The 19,595-nt window shown below is 53.8% G+C and overlaps 1 protein-coding gene across 1 annotated transcript; it reads right to left on the reverse strand.

The window, feature by feature from the left end:
• Window positions 1–485: 485 nt before the first annotated feature.
• LOC142188169 (cornifelin homolog) lies at window positions 486–16,429 on the reverse strand. Its single transcript, XM_075261780.1, has 4 exons — window positions 16,353–16,429; window positions 1,426–1,558; window positions 1,008–1,186; window positions 486–867 (listed from the first exon to the last, which is right to left on the reverse strand). Exons 2-4 carry the CDS (start codon window positions 1,553–1,555, stop codon window positions 697–699), a joined length of 480 nt encoding a protein of 159 aa, XP_075117881.1. The 5' UTR covers window positions 1,556–1,558; window positions 16,353–16,429; the 3' UTR covers window positions 486–696.
• Window positions 16,430–19,595: the final 3,166 nt, after the last annotated feature.

Below are 19,595 nucleotides of genomic sequence, written 5' to 3' on the forward strand. Positions count from 1 at the left end.
AGTGGGCACATGACGTTCCTCCCATACGTGACCATTAGGCCGGAGTCAGAACCTGAATAGACAGGACCTTCGAGGACTTCTTGTACCTGCAGGGTCTTCTTGCTCGGAGGACTGGGGAGTATGTTGGGCGCTCCTCTTGTCTAGGGGGCTGAAGATGGACCACATCATTGTTTGGTTCTTAGAGCACTTCATAACTTTCAATGGAAAAGCTAAAGGGATCGATGGGTTAATATGTTAAAGGGATCCTGGTCCTATTTATGGCCAGATCCCTTATAGAGCACCGGTGAGCCCCCTATGGTAGATGGTCTCCATATGGTGAACATCTCTCTCATTTTGGGATGGGCACCCTGTGACCTCAGGGAACATAACAGAAGAAGCCTCAAATATTCTACACCTCATCCACTCTAGTAACGGGACACATGGCGATGCTTCAAGGAGGTCAGAGAACGGGATGGACACAGGACAATAAGGATCTTCAATGAGACACAACTTTATTAGTGAATTACGAGCACAGACAGAAGTTCCTGGGGGGGACGGTGAGGTCTATGGTGGGATCTTCAGAGGACAGACCTTAATAGTCATCGTATATGGGTCCTATACAAGTGGTGTGGGCTCTAGTCTAGACGTTCTCCACCATGATAACTCTATCTCAGAAGATCACAATCAAGTGTTCTTCTGGTGGATCATCTACTTGTCCTAGTATGTTGGTTGAGGATAACTTTGGAAAGCTGGAGGATTTATAACGGCGGTGGTCTGGGCGGTCATGAAGGTCACTGGCTGCTTGTGTTTCTTGATCTCACGAGCCATCTGGCACCAGGAGCAGGAGAAACAACAGTAGAGCATGCAGCAGTCATCACAGATGGAGCCCTGGATGGAGAGAAGTCAGAAGACATGATATCTGGTGTAGGTATAGATCTGAGACATCATGAGATCATTGCTGGACCAGGTCTACTCCACCACTAGACAACCTATCCAGGCCAGGCCACCATGACATTGACTATACTCACTCTGATCCGATATCGTTCCCGGACAGCAGCCCGCATAGCCAAGGAGACTGGAGCGCAGGATACACTTGTACCTGAGTAGGCAAGACACCCAGGATCCAGGAGCGGAAGGCAGAGGCATTCTCCAAAATCACTGACCGTCTTACACTGGAAGCATGGCAAACACCAGAAGGCACAGCAGCCTGGAGTCGGGGGAGAGAGACATTCAGTGCGAGGTTCTGTACCCAAACTACAAAGATTTAACCATGAACTCCACCCTGCACTGGACCCAACCCAAAAGTGTCCTGGCCAATGCCATCCAGGGATGTCAGGAGTATAGAAACTGGAAGGAAGCCCCAGATACCCCAACCAACCGGACAACCGAGGATGGAGACCTTCACTTTACCAAGAGGTTGTCCAAGGATGACCCTATAAAACTTACATACGCCCATGTCCTCGCAGCAGTCACAGACGCCCGAGCTCCATCCATTGGTGCCCACTTGGGAGAGTGAAATCACTTGGCCAACTGGCATGGGCTGCACTGCCATCGGGTGCATTGGGACGCTCTGCATGATCTTACCAAAGAGAAGAAAGTGAGAGAAAAACATCCTACGATAGAGAGTAATCCAAGTGAAGGTGCGACTCCACATCTGAGAACATCAGTCTACTCGTCGCTAAGTGGTGACCCCGAAATGTTATCTGATAGGGGTGCAAAGCCCCGCAGCAATCCCACAGAAACCGAGGCACAACCTGTGTGGTTACTGTCACTGACAAGTGTTATGGTTATGTCTCCAGTCGAGGTGCACAGCGCAACGTATCACTCACAATGGGAGGGGGCAATGAAACCGAGGAACAGTTAGTCTGTAGAGGTCTAATGGGCAGATTGTGCTCCAAGATGGCTGACTATTCTTCCTGAACATCCAGGCTGCCTACAGGAGGTTACCCCTACACAGCATGGTGTTATTTCTGGGGTTACAGTAGTCGCTCATATACAATGTCCTGACACTTCGGGGGTCTCAGTGGCCACTAAGTAATTCTTCATTTCTAAACTCCCCCCACCAAACAAAGCTTCATGTCTACGACGTGCCGGCCAACAACTCCTCTATTTACTTACATTGCAGTCACTTTTAGCCCAGTCCAAGCCCAAGCAACGACTTCAATATTCTATGGAAACATTCATGGCTCCCCATCCAGTGTCCCCGTGTCCTCACCTACATTCATTGCTCCCCATCTCATGTCCCCATGTCCTCATCTACATTCATGGCTCCCCATCCAGTGTCCCAGTGTCCTCACCTACATTCATGGCTCCCCATCCAGTGTCCCCGTGTCCTCACCTACATTCATGGCTCCCCATCCAGTGTCCCAGTGTCCTCACCTACATTCATGGCTCTCCATCCAGTGTCCTCACCTACATTCATGGCTCCCCATCCAGTGTCCCCCCGTCCTCACCTACATTCATTGCTCCCCATCTCATGTCCCCATGTCCTCATCTACATTCATGGCTCCCCATCTCGTGTCCCCGTGTCCTCACCTACATTCATGGCTCCCCATCTCGTGTCCCCGTGTCCTCACCTACATTCATGGCTCCCCATCCAGTGTCCCCATGTCCTCACCTACATTCATGGGTCCCCATCCAGTGTCTCCCCCGTCCTAACCTACATTCATGGCTCCCCATCCAGTGTCCCCATGTCCTCACCTACATTCATGGCTCTCCATCCAGTGTCCTCACCTACATTCATGGCTCCCCATCCAGTGTCCCCCCGTCTTCACCTACATTCATGGCTCTCCATCCAGTGTCCTCACCTACATTCATGGCTCCCCATCCAGTGTCCCCCCGTCCTCACCTACATTCATTGCTCCCCATCTCATGTCCCCATGTCCTCATCTACATTCATGGCTCCCCATCCAGTGTCTCCCCCGTCCTCACCTACATTCATGGCTCCCCATCCAGTGTCTCCCCCCGTCTTCACCTACATTCACGGCTCCCCATCCAGTGTCCTCACCTACATTCATGGCTCTCCATCCAGTGTCCCCCCCGTCCTCCCCTACATTCATGGCTCCCCATCCAGTGTCCCCGTGTCCTCACCTACATTCATGGCTCCCCATCCAGTGCCCCCCCCCGTCCTCACCTACATTCATGGCTCCCCATCTCATGTCCCCATGTCCTCATCTACATTCATGGCTCCCCATCCAGTGTCCCCGTGTCCTCACCTACATTCATTGCTCCCCATCTCATGTCCCCATGTCCTCATCTACATTCATGGCTCCCCATCCAGTGTCCCAGTGTCCTCACCTACATTCATGGCTCTCCATCCAGTGTCCCCCCCGTCCTCCCCTACATTCATGGCTCCCCATCCAGTGTCCCCGTGTCCTCACCTACATTCATGGCTCCCCATCCAGTGTCCCCCCGTCCTCACCTACATTCATGGCTCCCCATCTCATGTCCCCATGTCCTCATCTACATTCATGGCTCCCCATCCAGTGTCCCCGTGTCCTCACCTACATTCATTGCTCCCCATCTCATGTCCCCATGTCCTCATCTACATTCATGGCTCTCCATCCAGTGTCCTCACCTACATTCATGGCTCCCCATCTCTTGTCCCCCCGTCCTCACCTACATTCATGGCTCCCCATCCAGTGTCCCCGTGTCCTCACCTACATTCATGGCTCCCCATCCAGTGTCTCCCCCGTCCTCACCTACATTCATGGCTCCCCATCCAGTGTCTCCCCCCGTCTTCACCTACATTCACGGCTCCCCATCCAGTGTCCTCACCTACATTCATGGCTCCCCATCCAGTGTCCCCGTGTCCTCACCTACATTCATGGCTCCCCATCCAGTGCCCCCCCGTCCTCACCTACATTCATGGCTCCCCATCTCATGTCCCCATGTCCTCATCTACATTCATGGCTCCCCATCCAGTGTCCCCGTGTCCTCACCTACATTCATTGCTCCCCATCTCATGTCCCCATGTCCTCATCTACATTCATGGCTCCCCATCCAGTGTCCCAGTGTCCTCACCTACATTCATGGCTCTCCATCCAGTGTCCCCCCCGTCCTCCCCTACATTCATGGCTCCCCATCCAGTGTCCCCGTGTCCTCACCTACATTCATGGCTCCCCATCCAGTGTCCCCCCGTCCTCACCTACATTCATGGCTCCCCATCTCATGTCCCCATGTCCTCATCTACATTCATGGCTCCCCATCCAGTGTCCCCGTGTCCTCACCTACATTCATTGCTCCCCATCTCATGTCCCCATGTCCTCATCTACATTCATGGCTCTCCATCCAGTGTCCTCACCTACATTCATGGCTCCCCATCTCTTGTCCCCCCGTCCTCACCTACATTCATGGCTCCCCATCCAGTGTCCCCGTGTCCTCACCTACATTCATGGCTCCCCATCCAGTGTCCCCCCGTCCTCACCTACATTCATGGCTCCCCATCTCTTGTCCCCCCGTCCTCACCTACATTCATTGCTCCCCATCCAGTGTCCTCACCTACATTCATGGCTCCCCATCTCGTGTCCCCCCGTCCTCACCTACATTCATGGCTCCCCATCCAGTGTCCCCGTGTCCTAACCTACATTCATGGCTCCCCATCCAGTGTCCTCACCTACATTCATGGCTCCCCATCTCGTGTCCCCATGTCCTCACCTACATTCATGGCTCCCCATCCAGTGTCCCCATGTCCTCACCTACATTCATGGCTCCCCATCCAGTGTCCCCATGTCCTCACCTACATTCATGGCTCCCCATCCAGTGTCTCCCCCGTCCTCACCTACATTCATGGCTCCCCATCCAGTGTCTCCATGTCCTCACCTACATTCATGGCTCCCCATCCAGTGTCTCCCCCGTCCTCACCTACATTCATGGCTCCCCATCCAGTGTCTCTCCCGTCATAACCTACATTCATGGCTCCCCATCCAGTGTCTCCCCCGTCCTCACCTACATTCATGGCTCCCCATCCAGTGTCCCCCCGTCCTCACCTACATTCATGGCTCCCCGTCCTCACCTACATTCACGGCTCCCCATCTCGTGTCCCCATGTCGTCGTCCCCCCCCTTGTCCTCACCTACATTCATGGCTCTCCATCCAGTGTCCCCCCGTCTTCACCTACATTCACGGCTCCCCATCCAGTGTCCTCACCTACATTCATGGCTCCCCATCCAGTGTCCCCCCGTCCTCACCTACATTCATGGCTCCCCGTCCTCACCTACATTCACGGCTCCCCATCTCGTGTCCCCATGTCGTCCCCCCCCCCTTGTCCTCACCTACATTCATGGCTCTCCATCCAGTGTCCCCCCGTCTTCACCTACATTCATGGCTCTCCATCTCGTGTCCCCCCGTCCTCACCTACATTCATGGCTCCCCATCTCGTGTCCCCGTGTCCTCACCTACATTCATGGCTCCCCATCTCGTGTCCCTGTGTCCTCACCTACATTCATGGCTCCCCATCCAGTGTCCCCCCGTCCTCACCTACATTCATGGCTCCCCATCCAGTGTCCCCCTGTCCTCACCTACATTCATGGCTCCCCATCCAGTGTCCCCTCGTCCTCACCTACATTCATGGCTCCCCATCCAGTGTCCCCGTGTCCTCACCTACATTCATGGCTCCCCATCCAGTGTCCCCATGTCCTCACCTACATTCATGGCTCTCCATCTCGTGTCCCCGTGTCCTCACCTACATTCATGGCTCCCCATCCAGTGTCCCCCCGTCCTCCCCTACATTCATGGCTCACCCATCCAGTGTCCCCTCGTCCTCACCTACATTCATGGCTCCCCATCCAGTGTCCCCCCGTCCTCACCTACATTCATGGCTCTCCATCTCGTGTCCCCGTGTCCTCACCTACATTCATGGCTCCCCATCTCTTGTCCCCCCGTCCTCACCTACATTCATGGCTCCCCATCCAGTGTCCCCGTGTCCTCACCTACATTCATGGCTCCCCATCCAGTGTCCCCCCGTCCTCACCTACATTCATGGCTCCCCATCTCTTGTCCCCCCGTCCTCACCTACATTCATGGCTCCCCATCCAGTGTCCTCACCTACATTCATGGCTCCCCATCCAGTGTCCCCGTGTCCTAACCTACATTCATGGCTCCCCATCCAGTGTCCTCACCTACATTCATGGCTCCCCATCTCGTGTCCCCATGTCCTCACCTACATTCATGGCTCCCCATCCAGTGTCCCCATGTCCTCACCTACATTCATGGCTCCCCATCCAGTGTCCCCATGTCCTCACCTACATTCATGGCTCCCCATCCAGTGTCTCCCCCGTCCTCACCTACATTCATGGCTCCCCATCCAGTGTCTCCATGTCCTCACCTACATTCATGGCTCCCCATCCAGTGTCTCCCCCGTCCTCACCTACATTCATGGCTCCCCATCCAGTGTCTCTCCCGTCATAACCTACATTCATGGCTCCCCATCCAGTGTCTCCCCCGTCCTCACCTACATTCATGGCTCCCCATCCAGTGTCCCCCCGTCCTCACCTACATTCATGGCTCCCCGTCCTCACCTACATTCACGGCTCCCCATCTCGTGTCCCCATGTCGTCGTCCCCCCCCTTGTCCTCACCTACATTCATGGCTCTCCATCCAGTGTCCCCCCGTCTTCACCTACATTCACGGCTCCCCATCCAGTGTCCTCACCTACATTCATGGCTCCCCATCTCGTGTCCCCGTGTCCTCACCTACATTCATGGCTCCCCATCCAGTGTCCCCATGTCCTCACCTACATTCATGGCTCCCCATCTCGTGTCCCCGTGTCCTCACCTACATTCATGGCTCCCCATCTCGTGTCCCCGTGTCCTCACCTACATTCATGGCTCCCCATCCAGTGTCCCCATGTCCTCACCTACATTCATGGGTCCCCATCCAGTGTCTCCCCCGTCCTAACCTACATTCATGGCTCCCCATCCAGTGTCCCCATGTCCTCACCTACATTCATGGCTCCCCATCCAGTGTCCCCATGTCCTCACCTACATTCATGGCTCCCCATCCAGTGTCTCCCCCGTCCTCACCTACATTCATGGCTCCCCATCCAGTGTCCCCATGTCCTCACCTACATTCATGGCTCCCCATCCAGTGTCTCCCCCGTCATAACCTACATTCATGGCTCCCCATCCAGTGTCTCCCCCGTCCTCACCTACATTCATGGCTCCCCATCCAGTGTCTCCCCCGTCCTCACCTACATTCATGGCTCCCCATCCAGTGTCCCCCCGTCCTCACCTACATTTATGGCTCCCCGTCCTCACCTACATTCACGGCTCCCCATCTCGTGTCCCCATGTCGTCCCCCCCCCTTGTCCTCACCTACATTCATGGCTCTCCATCCAGTGTCCCCCCGTCTTCACCTACATTCATGGCTCTCCATCTCGTGTCCCCCCGTCCTCACCTACATTCATGGCTCCCCATCTCGTGTCCCTGTGTCCTCACCTACATTCATGGCTCCCCATCCAGTGTCCCCCCGTCCTCACCTACATTCATGGCTCCCCATCCAGTGTCCCCCTGTCCTCACCTACATTCATGGCTCCCCATCCAGTGTCCCCTCGTCCTCACCTACATTCATGGCTCCCCATCCAGTGTCCCCCTGTCCTCACCTACATTCATGGCTCCCCATCCAGTGTCCCCATGTCCTCACCTACATTCATGGCTCTCCATCTCGTGTCCCCGTGTCCTCACCTACATTCATGGCTCCCCATCCAGTGTCCCCCCGTCCTCCCCTACATTCATGGCTCCCCATCCAGTGTCCCCTCGTCCTCACCTACATTCATGGCTCCCCATCCAGTGTCCCCCCGTCCTCACCTACATTCATGGCTCTCCATCTCGTGTCCCCGTGTCCTCACCTACATTCATGGCTCCCCATCTCTTGTCCCCCCGTCCTCACCTACATTCATGGCTCCCCATCCAGTGTCCCCGTGTCCTCACCTACATTCATGGCTCCCCATCCAGTGTCCCCCCGTCCTCACCTACATTCATGGCTCCCCATCTCTTGTCCCCCCGTCCTCACCTACATTCATGGCTCCCCATCCAGTGTCCTCACCTACATTCATGGCTCCCCATCCAGTGTCCCCGTGTCCTAACCTACATTCATGGCTCCCCATCCAGTGTCCTCACCTACATTCATGGCTCCCCATCTCGTGTCCCCATGTCCTCACCTACATTCATGGCTCCCCATCCAGTGTCCCCATGTCCTCACCTACATTCATGGCTCCCCATCCAGTGTCCCCATGTCCTCACCTACATTCATGGCTCCCCATCCAGTGTCTCCCCCGTCCTCACCTACATTCATGGCTCCCCATCCAGTGTCTCCATGTCCTCACCTACATTCATGGCTCCCCATCCAGTGTCCCCATGTCCTCACCTACATTCATGGCTCCCCATCCAGTGTCTCCCCCGTCCTCACCTACATTCATGGCTCCCCATCCAGTGTCCCCCCATCCTCACCTACATTCATGGCTCCCCGTCCTCACCTACATTCACGGCTCCCCATCTCGTGTCCCCATGTCGTCGTCCCCCCCCCTTGTCCTCACCTACATTCATGGCTCTCCATCCAGTGTCCCCCCGTCTTCACCTACATTCACGGCTCCCCATCCAGTGTCCTCACCTACATTCATGGCTCCCCATCTCGTGTCCCCTCGTCCTCACCTACATTCATGGCTCCCCATCCAGTGTCCTCACCTACATTCATGGCTCCCCATCTCGTGTCCCCGTGTCCTCACCTACATTCATGGCTCCCCATCTCGTGTCCCCGTGTCCTCACCTACATTCATGGCTCCCCATCCAGTGTCCCCATGTCCTCACCTACATTCATGGCTCCCCATCCAGTGTCTCCCCCGTCCTAACCTACATTCATGGCTCCCCATCCAGTGTCCCCATGTCCTCACCTACATTCATGGCTCCCCATCCAGTGTCCCCATGTCCTCACCTACATTCATGGCTCCCCATCCAGTGTCTCCCCCGTCCTCACCTACATTCATGGCTCCCCATCCAGTGTCTCCCCCGTCCTCACCTACATTCATGGCTCCCCATCCAGTGTCCCCCCGTCCTCACCTACATTTATGGCTCCCCGTCCTCACCTACATTCACGGCTCCCCATCTCGTGTCCCCATGTCGTCCCCCCCCCCCTTGTCCTCACCTACATTCATGGCTCTCCATCCAGTGTCCCCCCGTCTTCACCTACATTCATGGCTCTCCATCTCGTGTCCCCCCGTCCTCACCTACATTCATGGCTCCCCATCTCGTGTCCCCGTGTCCTCACCTACATTCATGGCTCCCCATCTCGTGTCCCTGTGTCCTCACCTACATTCATGGCTCCCCATCCAGTGTCCCCGTGTCCTCACCTACATTCATGGCTCCCCATCCAGTGTCCCCATGTCCTCACCTACATTCATGGCTCTCCATCTCGTGTCCCCGTGTCCTCACCTACATTCATGGCTCCCCATCCAGTGTCCCCCCGTCCTCCCCTACATTCATGGCTCCCCATCCAGTGTCCCCTCGTCCTCACCTACATTCATGGCTCCCCATCCAGTGTCCCCCCGTCCTCACCTACATTCATGGCTCTCCATCTCGTGTCCCCGTGTCCTCACCTACATTCATGGCTCCCCATCCAGTGTCTCCATGTCCTCACCTACATTCATGGCTCCCCATCCAGTGTCCCCCCGTCTTCACCTACATTCACGGCTCCCCATCCAGTGTCCTCACCTACATTCATGGCTCCCCATCTCGTGTCCCCCCGTCTTCACCTACATTCACGGCTCCCCATCCAGTGTCCTCACCTACATTCATGGCTCCCCATCTCGTGTCCCCCCGTCCTCACCTACATTCATGGCTCCCCATCTCGTGTCCCCTCGTCCTCACCTACATTCATGGCTCCCCATCCAGTGTCCCCATGTCCTCACCTACATTCATGGCTCCCCATCCAGTGTCTCCATGTCCTCACCTACATTCATGGCTCCCCATCCAGTGTCCCCTCGTCCTCACCTACATTCATGGCTCCCCATCCAGTGTCCCCGTGTCCTCACCTACATTCATGGCTCCCCATCCAGTGTCCCCCCGTCCTCACCTACATTCACGACTCCCCATCCAGTGTCCCCCCGTCCTCACCTACATTCACGGCCCCCCATCCAGTGTCCCCGTGTCCTCACCTACATTCATGGCTCCCCATCCAGTGTCCTCACCTACATTCATGGCTCCCCATCTCGTGTCCCCGTGTCCTCACCTACATTCATGGCTCCCCATCCAGTGTCCCCCCGTCCTCACCTACATTCATGGCTCCCCATCCAGTGTCCCCTCGTCCTCACCTACATTCATGGCTCCCCATCCAGTGTCCCCTCGTCCTCACCTACATTCATGGCTCCCCATCCAGTGTCCCCTCGTCCTCACCTACATTCATGGCTCCCCATCCAGTGTCCCTGTGTCCTCACCTACATTCATGGCTCCCCATCCAGTGTCTCCATGTCCTCACCTACATTCATGGCTCCCCATCCAGTGTCCCCCCGTCTTCACCTACATTCATGGCTCCCCATCTCGTGTCCCCTCGTCCTCACCTACATTCACGGCTCCCCATCCAGTGTCTCCCCCGTCCTCACCTACATTCATGGCTCCCCATCCAGTGTCCCCTCGTCCTCACCTACATTCATGGCTCCCCATCTCGTGTCCCCTCGTCCTCACCTACATTCATGGCTCTCCATCCAGTGTCCCCCCGTCTTCACCTACATTCATGGCTCCCCATCCAGTGTCCTCACCTACATTCATGGCTCCCCATCTCGTGTCCCCGTGTCCTCACCTACATTCATGGCTCCCCATCCAGTGTCCCCATGTCCTCACCTACATTCATGGCTCCCCATCCAGTGTCCCTGTGTCCTCACCTACATTCATGGCTCCCCATCCAGTGTCCCTGTGTCCTCACCTACATTCATGGCTCCCCATCCAGTGTCCCTGTGTCCTCACCTACATTCATGGCTCCCCATCTCGTGTCCCCGTGTCCTCACCTACATTCATGGCTCCCCATCCAGTGTCCCCATGTCCTCACCTACATTCATGGCTCCCCATCCAGTGTCCTCACCTACATTCATGGCTCCCCATCCAGTGTCCTCACCTACATTCATGGCTCCCCATCCAGTGTCCCCCCATCCTCACCTACATTCATGGCTCCCCATCCAGTGTCCCCCCGTCCTCATTTACATTAACCCTTTCGCTGCCAGGCACGTACACTGTACCTGCTCCCAAGGTGGCATTTCAGTAGCGGAGGACGTACTTACTACATCCTCCCTACTAATGCCGATATCTCTGGACTGCATTAACATATCTTGATGCTTTCAATTGCATTTTAAAGAAGAGACTCTCATCTTTAAAATGATACCAGGGACTTGCTGATTTTACTTACAGTCTTGGAGCAATTCACTGTTGAAAACACTATTTGGCATTGAGATCCAACTGCAGATCTCAATTCCCGACAGCGTTTCAACAGTGAATTTCTCCAAAACTGTACATCCAATCATCGAGTTCTTGATATCATTTTAAAGATGAGATTCTCCTCTTTAGAATGCAATTGAAAGCATCAAGATATATTGATGCAGTCCAAAGATATAGAGCTCCAAAGTGTCCCCCCCTCCTGTCTAAGCAAGCAATTTGCGATCTAACAAGAAAGGGAGAGGGACATGAGCAGCCCAGCAGAGAGAGAGACAGAGAAACCATCAGACTCTCTGCATAACTTGTATGTGACAGCAGGAGGGGGGTGTCAGGGACTCTATTGTCCCTATTAACCCTTCTCCTGCCAATCAGAGCGTATACTATACATTTGTCTCTGATTGTCACATACAGTTATAATGTAATTCCCCCCTGAGCTTTACTAGTGGGGTATTCTTATGTTATACCTCCTGAACATAACCAGGAAGTTTATTGGCGCTGTGACCCAGACGTTTACCATTTTCCAGGTCGCAGCGCCAAAAAAAAAAAAAGTCGCACCAAACACTTACACAACATATACATAAAGTCGCAAATAAAGTTTACATTTCACCCAATCCCTGTCCTGTCTATACCTGAGCTTTCTACAGTAAAATACGTCTCTAGTGATGTCCATTACACGCTAAAATAATAGTAATAATGATTATCACTAGAGATGAACGTATAGATTGCTAAAATTATTATAGGGGGACGGAAAATAACATTTTTATGTAAAGTCCTATTTAATTTGCATGCACAAAATGGGATGGCGCATTTCTGCGCTTTTGGCGATTCTTTAACACCCGCCCCTGTATATATATACATGTGTGGTATATACATGTGTGGTGTGTACTGTATATACATGTGTGGTATGTACTGTGTATATATATATGTGTAGTATGTATATACATGTGTGGTATGTATGAACTCCTCACATATTGCAGTTTTATGGACAGGACATTATGTTTGCAGGCAGGGTTGCTTGAGCCGCACTTTAGTGGCAAATTTAAATTTTTGCGCAATTTTTGCTAGCAATCTCTGTTTGCGGCAAAGTTGAATGAAGGTGGTTGTATATATAAACTATTAAATTGTGTTTTTATATACGGTATGCTGTGTACTCTGAATAAAGTTAGATTTTGGTGTCACAGTCACAGTATAGGTGCAGTATAGCTTTATAACATATTAGTGAATTACAGCACAATCCTGCCTGTCTTCTGTATTCGGGTTTTTGGGAGTCCGAGCTCTTGTTGTAGTTGATGTTTGCAGTACATATAGTATATTTACACATTGTATACACCATAAGCTATTATTGTAAATGTATTTTGTATATGAATCTGAGATTGAACAGGAGTTTTAGGTGCAAATATGTGTTTTAGCGTATTTTTTCAAAAAATTATTTGTGTTGGTCGCAAAGTTGCATGAAGGTGGATGTGGCTATCGATGACCCATTAAGACGTTTGTAATCTTCAGATTGTCTACTTTCAAAAAATATATAGAGTTTAGGGGTTCACTTACTTTTCATGGTCTGTAATCCCTACATTTTATAGGATGAGACTTTTTTAACATTTCCAGCTTCAAAGCAGATTTTTGTTCCTTCCAGTTCTGGTGATTTTCTGAAGACACGTGGATGCGGGTTCAGGCCATAGTGATATGTATGAACTCTGCACATGCTGAACTCTTATTTTTAGGAGGTTTGGTGCATTTAATTTATTGTTTGGTTTCCGCTTTTAACAACTAATATACATTTATTTGCATTTTTTCATAAAACATTCACTTTAAATCAAAATTGCATGAAGGTGCCTGTTCGTATACAGTACAAAGTGGCATTCTGACAATGCTGCAGGTGTCTACTGCAAGAAAATATATAGGTATGGGGGGGTTGGATGCTTTTTTAATGTTGCAATTTAGGTTTGATTTGTCCATCTCAAAACTGTGAAAATTGCTCCGGCTACTGGAGGTGCAAAATTTCCAGAGACCCTTGGCAGCGAAAAGGTTAATGGCTCCCCATGTCTTGTCCCCCCGTCCTCACCTACATTCATGGCTCCCCATCTCATGTCCCCCTGTCCTCACCTACATTCATGGCCCCCCATCCAGTGTCCCCCTGTCCTCACCTACATTCACGGCCCCCATCCAGTGTCCCCCTGTCCTCACCTACATTCATGGCCCCCCATCCAGTGTCCCCGTGTCCTCACCTACATTCACGGCTCCCCATCTCATGTCCCCCTGTCCTCACCTACATTCATGGCCCCCCATCCAGTGTCCCCCTGTCCTCACCTACATTCACGGCCCCCATCCAGTGTCTCCCTGTCCTCACCTACATTCATGGCCCCCCATCCAGTGTCCCCCCGTCCTCACCTACATTCATGGCTCCCCATCTCATGTCCCCCTGTCCTCACCTACATTCATGGCCCCCCATCCAGTGTCCCCCTGTCCTCACCTACATTCACGGCCCCCATCCAGTGTCCCCCTGTCCTCACCTACATTCATGGCCCCCCATCCAGTGTCCCCGTGTCCTCACCTACATTCACGGCTCCCCATCTCATGTCCCCCTGTCCTCACCTACATTCATGGCCCCCCATCCAGTGTCCCCCTGTCCTCACCTACATTCACGGCCCCCATCCAGTGTCCCCCTGTCCTCACCTACATTCATGGCCCCCCATCCAGTGTCCCCGTGTCCTCACCTACATTCACGGCTCCCCATCTCATGTCCCCCTGTCCTCACCTACATTCATGGCCCCCATCCAGTGTCCCCCTGTCCTCACCTACATTCATGGCTCCCCATCCAGTGTCCCCCCGTCCTCACCTACATTCACGGCTCCCCATCTCATGTCCCCGTGTCCTCACCTACATTCATGGCTCCCCATCCAGTGTCCCCCTGTCCTCACCTACATTCACGGCTCCCCATCTCATGTCCCCCTGTCCTCACCTACATTCACGGCTCCCCATCCAGTGTCCCCGTGTCCTCACCTACATTCACGGCTCCCCATCTCATGTCCCCGTGTCCTCACCTACATTCACGGCTCCCCATCTCATGTCCCCATGTCCTCACCTACATTCATGGCCCCCCATCCAGTGTCCTCACCTACATTCACGGCTCCCCATCCAGTGTCCCCGTGTCCTCACCTACATTCATGGCTCTCCATCTCGTGTCCCCCTGTCCTCACCTACATTCACGGCTCCCCATCTCATGTCCCCGTGTCCTCACCTACATTCACGGCTCCCCATCTCATGTCCCCATGTCCTCACCTACATTTATGGCCCCCCATCCAGTGTCCTCACCTACATTCACGGCTCCCCATCCAGTGTCCCCGTGTCCTCACCTACATTCACGGCTCCCCATCTCATGTCCCCGTGTCCTCACCTACATTCATGGCTCCCCATCCAGTGTCCCCCTGTCCTCACCTACATTCACGGCTCCCCATCTCATGTCCCCGTGTCCTCACCTACATTCATGGCTCCCCATCCAGTGTCCCCCCGTCCTCACCTACATTCATTGCTCCCCATCCAGTGTCCCTGTGTCCTCACCTACATTCATGGCTCCCCATCCAGTGTCCCCGTGTCCTCACCTACATTCACGGCCCCCCATCCAGTGTCCCCCTGTCCTCACCTACATTCATGGCTCCCCATCCAGTGTCCCCCTGTCCTCACCTACATTCACGGCCCCCATCCAGTGTCCCCCTGTCCTCACCTACATTCACGGCCCCCATTCAGTGTCCCCCTGTCCTCACCTACATTCACGGCCCCCCATCCAGTGTCCCCGTGTCCTCACCTACATTCACGGCCCCCCATCCAGTGTCCCCCCGTCCTCACCTACATTCATGGCTCCCCATCCAGTGTCCCCGTGTCCTCACCTACATTCATGGCCCCATCCAGTGTCCCCCTGTCCTCACCTACATTCACGGCCCCCATCCAGTGTCCCCCCGTCCTCACCTACATTCACGGCCCCCATCCAGTGTCCCCCTGTCCTCACCTACATTCACGGCCCCCCATCCAGTGTCCCCCTGTCCTCACCTACATTCACGGCCCCCCATCCAGTGTCCCTGTGTCCTCACCTACATTCATGGCCCCCATCCAGTGTCCCCCTGTCCTCACCTACATTCACGGCCCCCCATCCAGTGTCCCTGTGTCCTCACCTACATTCACGGCCCCCCATCCAGTGTCCCCGTGTCCTCACCTACATTCACGGCCCCCCATCCAGTGTCCCCGTGTCCTCACCTACATTCACGGCCCCCATCCAGTGTCCCTGTGTCCTCACCTACATTCATGGCTCCCCATCCAGTGTCCCCCTGTCCTCACCTACATTCACGGCTCCCCATCCAGTGTCCCCGTGTCCTCACCTACATTCACGGCTCCCCATCCAGTGTCCCCCTGTCCTCACCTACATTCACGGCCCCCCATCCAGTGTCCCTGTGTCCTCACCTACATTCATGGCCACCCATCCAGTGTCCCCCCGTCCTCACCTACATTCACGGCTCCCCATCCAGTGTCCCCCTGTCCTCACCTACATTCACGGCCCCCCATCCAGTGTCCCTGTGTCCTCACCTACATTCATGGCTCCCCATCCAGTGTCCCCCTGTCCTCACCTACATTCATGGCTCCCCATCCAGTGTCCCCGTGTCCTCACCTACATTCACGGCTCCCCATCTCATGTCCCCCTGTCCTCACCTACATTCACGGCTCCCCATCTCGTGTCCCTGTGTCCTCACCTACATTCATGGCCCCCCATCCAGTGTCCCCCTGTCCTCACCTACATTCATGGCCCCCATCCAGTGTCCCCCCGTCCTCACCTACATTCACGGCTCCCCATCTCATGTCCCCCTGTCCTCACCTACATTCACGGCTCCCCATCTCGTGTCCCTGTGTCCTCACCTACATTCATGGCCCCCCATCCAGTGTCCCCCTGCACGTCCTCCCCGGGTGCACTCACCTCTGCCTCTCTCGCTCCCCTCTCTAGTCACTGACTGGTACCCGTTAGCAGTGAAGCTTTCTGTATATGAATCTGGCAGAACCAGTTTGGAGGAGGAGGAGGAAGTTGTGGCTGATACAAGATCCTGCCGACATCACTCACTTTACATCTTTGACTTGCAAACTTTCTTCTTTGTTCCAGACAATATCGTTTGGCCACTGCGAGTCCGAGGGACAAAGAACTTATCATTTGTGGTTTTAGGGCTCACGTATTGTTTAATGTTGGTATAGTAACTGAGTCCAGGTATGTATAGATGACGTAGGAGAAGCGGGACAACCCTCACAACCCTGGGCCAAGGAACAAAGAACTCCCCAGCAACATCCCCGCGTCCTGCAAGTGCAACAATCACTTCCCTTACTGGGATTTCCCGATGCAACAATAGAGCCAGAAATCTGCCATTGTGCCCCGAGCTCCTGACCCCAAGGGGGAGTGTAGACCCCGGCCTGGCCACCAGGGATGTCCAAACCCCCAACCAGGGGTGTAACTAGCAAATCCCGAACCTCATAGCAAACATATGACAAACGGGGCCCCAGTACCCACATGGCAAAGTGCCCCCATTACTGCCCTCCGCAGAGAATATTGTCCATTTACTGCACACAGTATAACATCCCATAGTGGCCCCTGCACACAGTATTATCCCCCATAGTGACCCCTGCACACAGTATTATGTCCCATAGTGGCCCCTGCACACAGTATTATCCCCCATAGTGACCCCTGCACACAGTATTATGTCCCATAGTGGCCCCTGCACACAGTATTATGTCCCATAGTGACCCCTGCACACAGTATTATACCCCATAGTGGCCCCTGCACACAGTATTATGTCCCATAGTGGCCCCTGCACACAGTATTATCCCCCATAGTGGCCCCTGCACACAGTATTATCCCCCATAGTGGCCCCTGCACACAGTATTATGTCCCATAGTGGCCCCTGCACACAGTATTATACCCCATAGTGGCCCCTGCACACAGTATTATGTCCCATAGTGGCCCCTGCACACAGTATTATGTCCCATAGTGGCCCCTGCACACAGTATTATCCCCCATAGTGGCCCCTGCACACAGTATTATCCCCCATAGTGGCCCCTGCACACAGTATTATGTCCCATAGTGACCCCTGCACACAGTATTATGTCCCATAGTGACCCCTGCACACAGTATTATGTCCCATAGTGACCCCTGCACACAGTATTATGTCCCATAGTGGCCCCTGCACACAGTATTATGTCCCATAGTGGCCCCTGCACACAGTATTATCCCCCATAGTGGCCCCTGTACACAGTATTATGTCCCATAGTGGCCCCTGCACACAGTATTATACCCCATAGTGGCCCCTGCACACAGTATTATGTCCCATAGTGGCCCCTGCACACAGTATTATACCCCATAGTGGCCCCTGCACACAGTATTATGTCCCATAGTGGCCCCTGCACACAGTATTATCCCCCATAGTGGCCCCTGCACACAGTATTATCCCCCATAGTGACCCCTGCACACAGTATTATGTCCAATAGTGGCCCCTGCACACAGTATTATGTCCAATAGTGGCCCCTGCACACAGTATTATGTCCAATAGTGGCCCCTGCACACAGTATTATGTCCAATAGTGGCCCCTGCACACAGTATTATGTCCCATAGTGGCCCCTGCACACAGTATTATGTCCCATAGTGGCCCCTGCACACAGTATTATGTCCCATAGTGGTCCCTGCACACAGTATTATACCCCATAGTGACCCCTGCACACAGTATTATGTCCCCATAGTGGCCCCTGCACACAGTATTATGTCCAATAGTGGCCCCTGCACACAGTATTATGTCCAATAGTGGCCCCTGCACACAGTATTATCCCCCCATAGTGACCCCTGCACACAGTATTATACCCCATAGTGGCCCCTGCACACAGTATTATGTCCCTTAGTGGCCCCTGCACACAGTATTATGTCCCATAGTGGCTCCTGCACACAGTATTATCCCCCATAGTGGCCCCTGCACACAGTATTATGTCCCATAGTGGCCCCTGCACACACTATTATGTCCCATAGTGGCCCCTGCACACAGTATTATCCCCCATAGTGGCCCCTTCACACAGTATTATGTCCCATAGTGGCCCCTGCACACAGTATTATGCCCCATAGTGGCCCCTGCACACAGTATTATGTCCCATAGTGGCCCCTGCACACAGTATTATGTCCCATAGTCGCCCCTGCACACAGTATTATGTCCCATAGTGGCCCCTGCACACAGTATTATGCCCCATAGTGACCCCTGCACACAGTATTATCCCCCATAGTGGCCCCTTCACACAGTATTATGTCCCATAGTCGCCCCTGCACACAGTATTATGTCCCATAGTGGCCCCTGCACACAGTATTATGTCCCATAGTGGCCCCTGCACACAGTATTATGTCCAATAGTGGCCCCTGCACACAGTATTATGTCCCATAGTGACCCCTGCACACAGTATTATGTCCCATAGTGGCCCCTGCACACAGTATTATGTCCCATAGTGGCCCCTGCACACAGTATTATGTCCCATAGTGGCCCCTGCACACAGTATTATGTCCCATAGTGGCCCCTGCACACAGTATTATGTCCCATAGTGACCCCTGCACACAGTATTATGTCCCATAGTCGCCCCTGCACACAGTATTATGTCCCATAGTGGCCCCTGCACACAGTATTATGTCCCATAGTGGCCCCTGCACACAGTATTATGTCCCATAGTGGCCCCTGCACACAGTATTATGTCCCATAGTGGCCCCTGCACACAGTATTATGTCCCATAGTGGCCCCTGCACACAGTATTATGTCCCATAGTGGCCCCTGCACACAGTATTATGTCCCATAGTGGCCCCTGCACACAGTATTATGTCCCATAGTGGCCCCTGCACACAGTATTATCCCCATAGTGGCCCCTGCACACAGTATTATGTCCCATAGTGGCCCCTGCACACAGTATTATCCCCCATAGTGGCCCCTGCACACAGTATTATGTCCCATAGTGGCCCCTGCACACAGTATTATGTCCCATAGTGGCCCCTGCACACAGTATTATCCCCCATAGTGGCCCCTGCACACAGAATTATGTCCCATAGTGGCCCCTGCACACAGTATTATGTCCAATAGTGGTCCCTGCACACAGTATTATGTCCAATAGTGGTCCCTGCACACAGTATTATGTCCCCATAGTGGCCCCTGCACAA

Source organism: Leptodactylus fuscus, unplaced genomic scaffold, assembly GCF_031893055.1.
Source record: "Leptodactylus fuscus isolate aLepFus1 unplaced genomic scaffold, aLepFus1.hap2 HAP2_SCAFFOLD_389, whole genome shotgun sequence".
NCBI lineage: Eukaryota > Metazoa > Chordata > Amphibia > Anura > Leptodactylidae > Leptodactylus > Leptodactylus fuscus.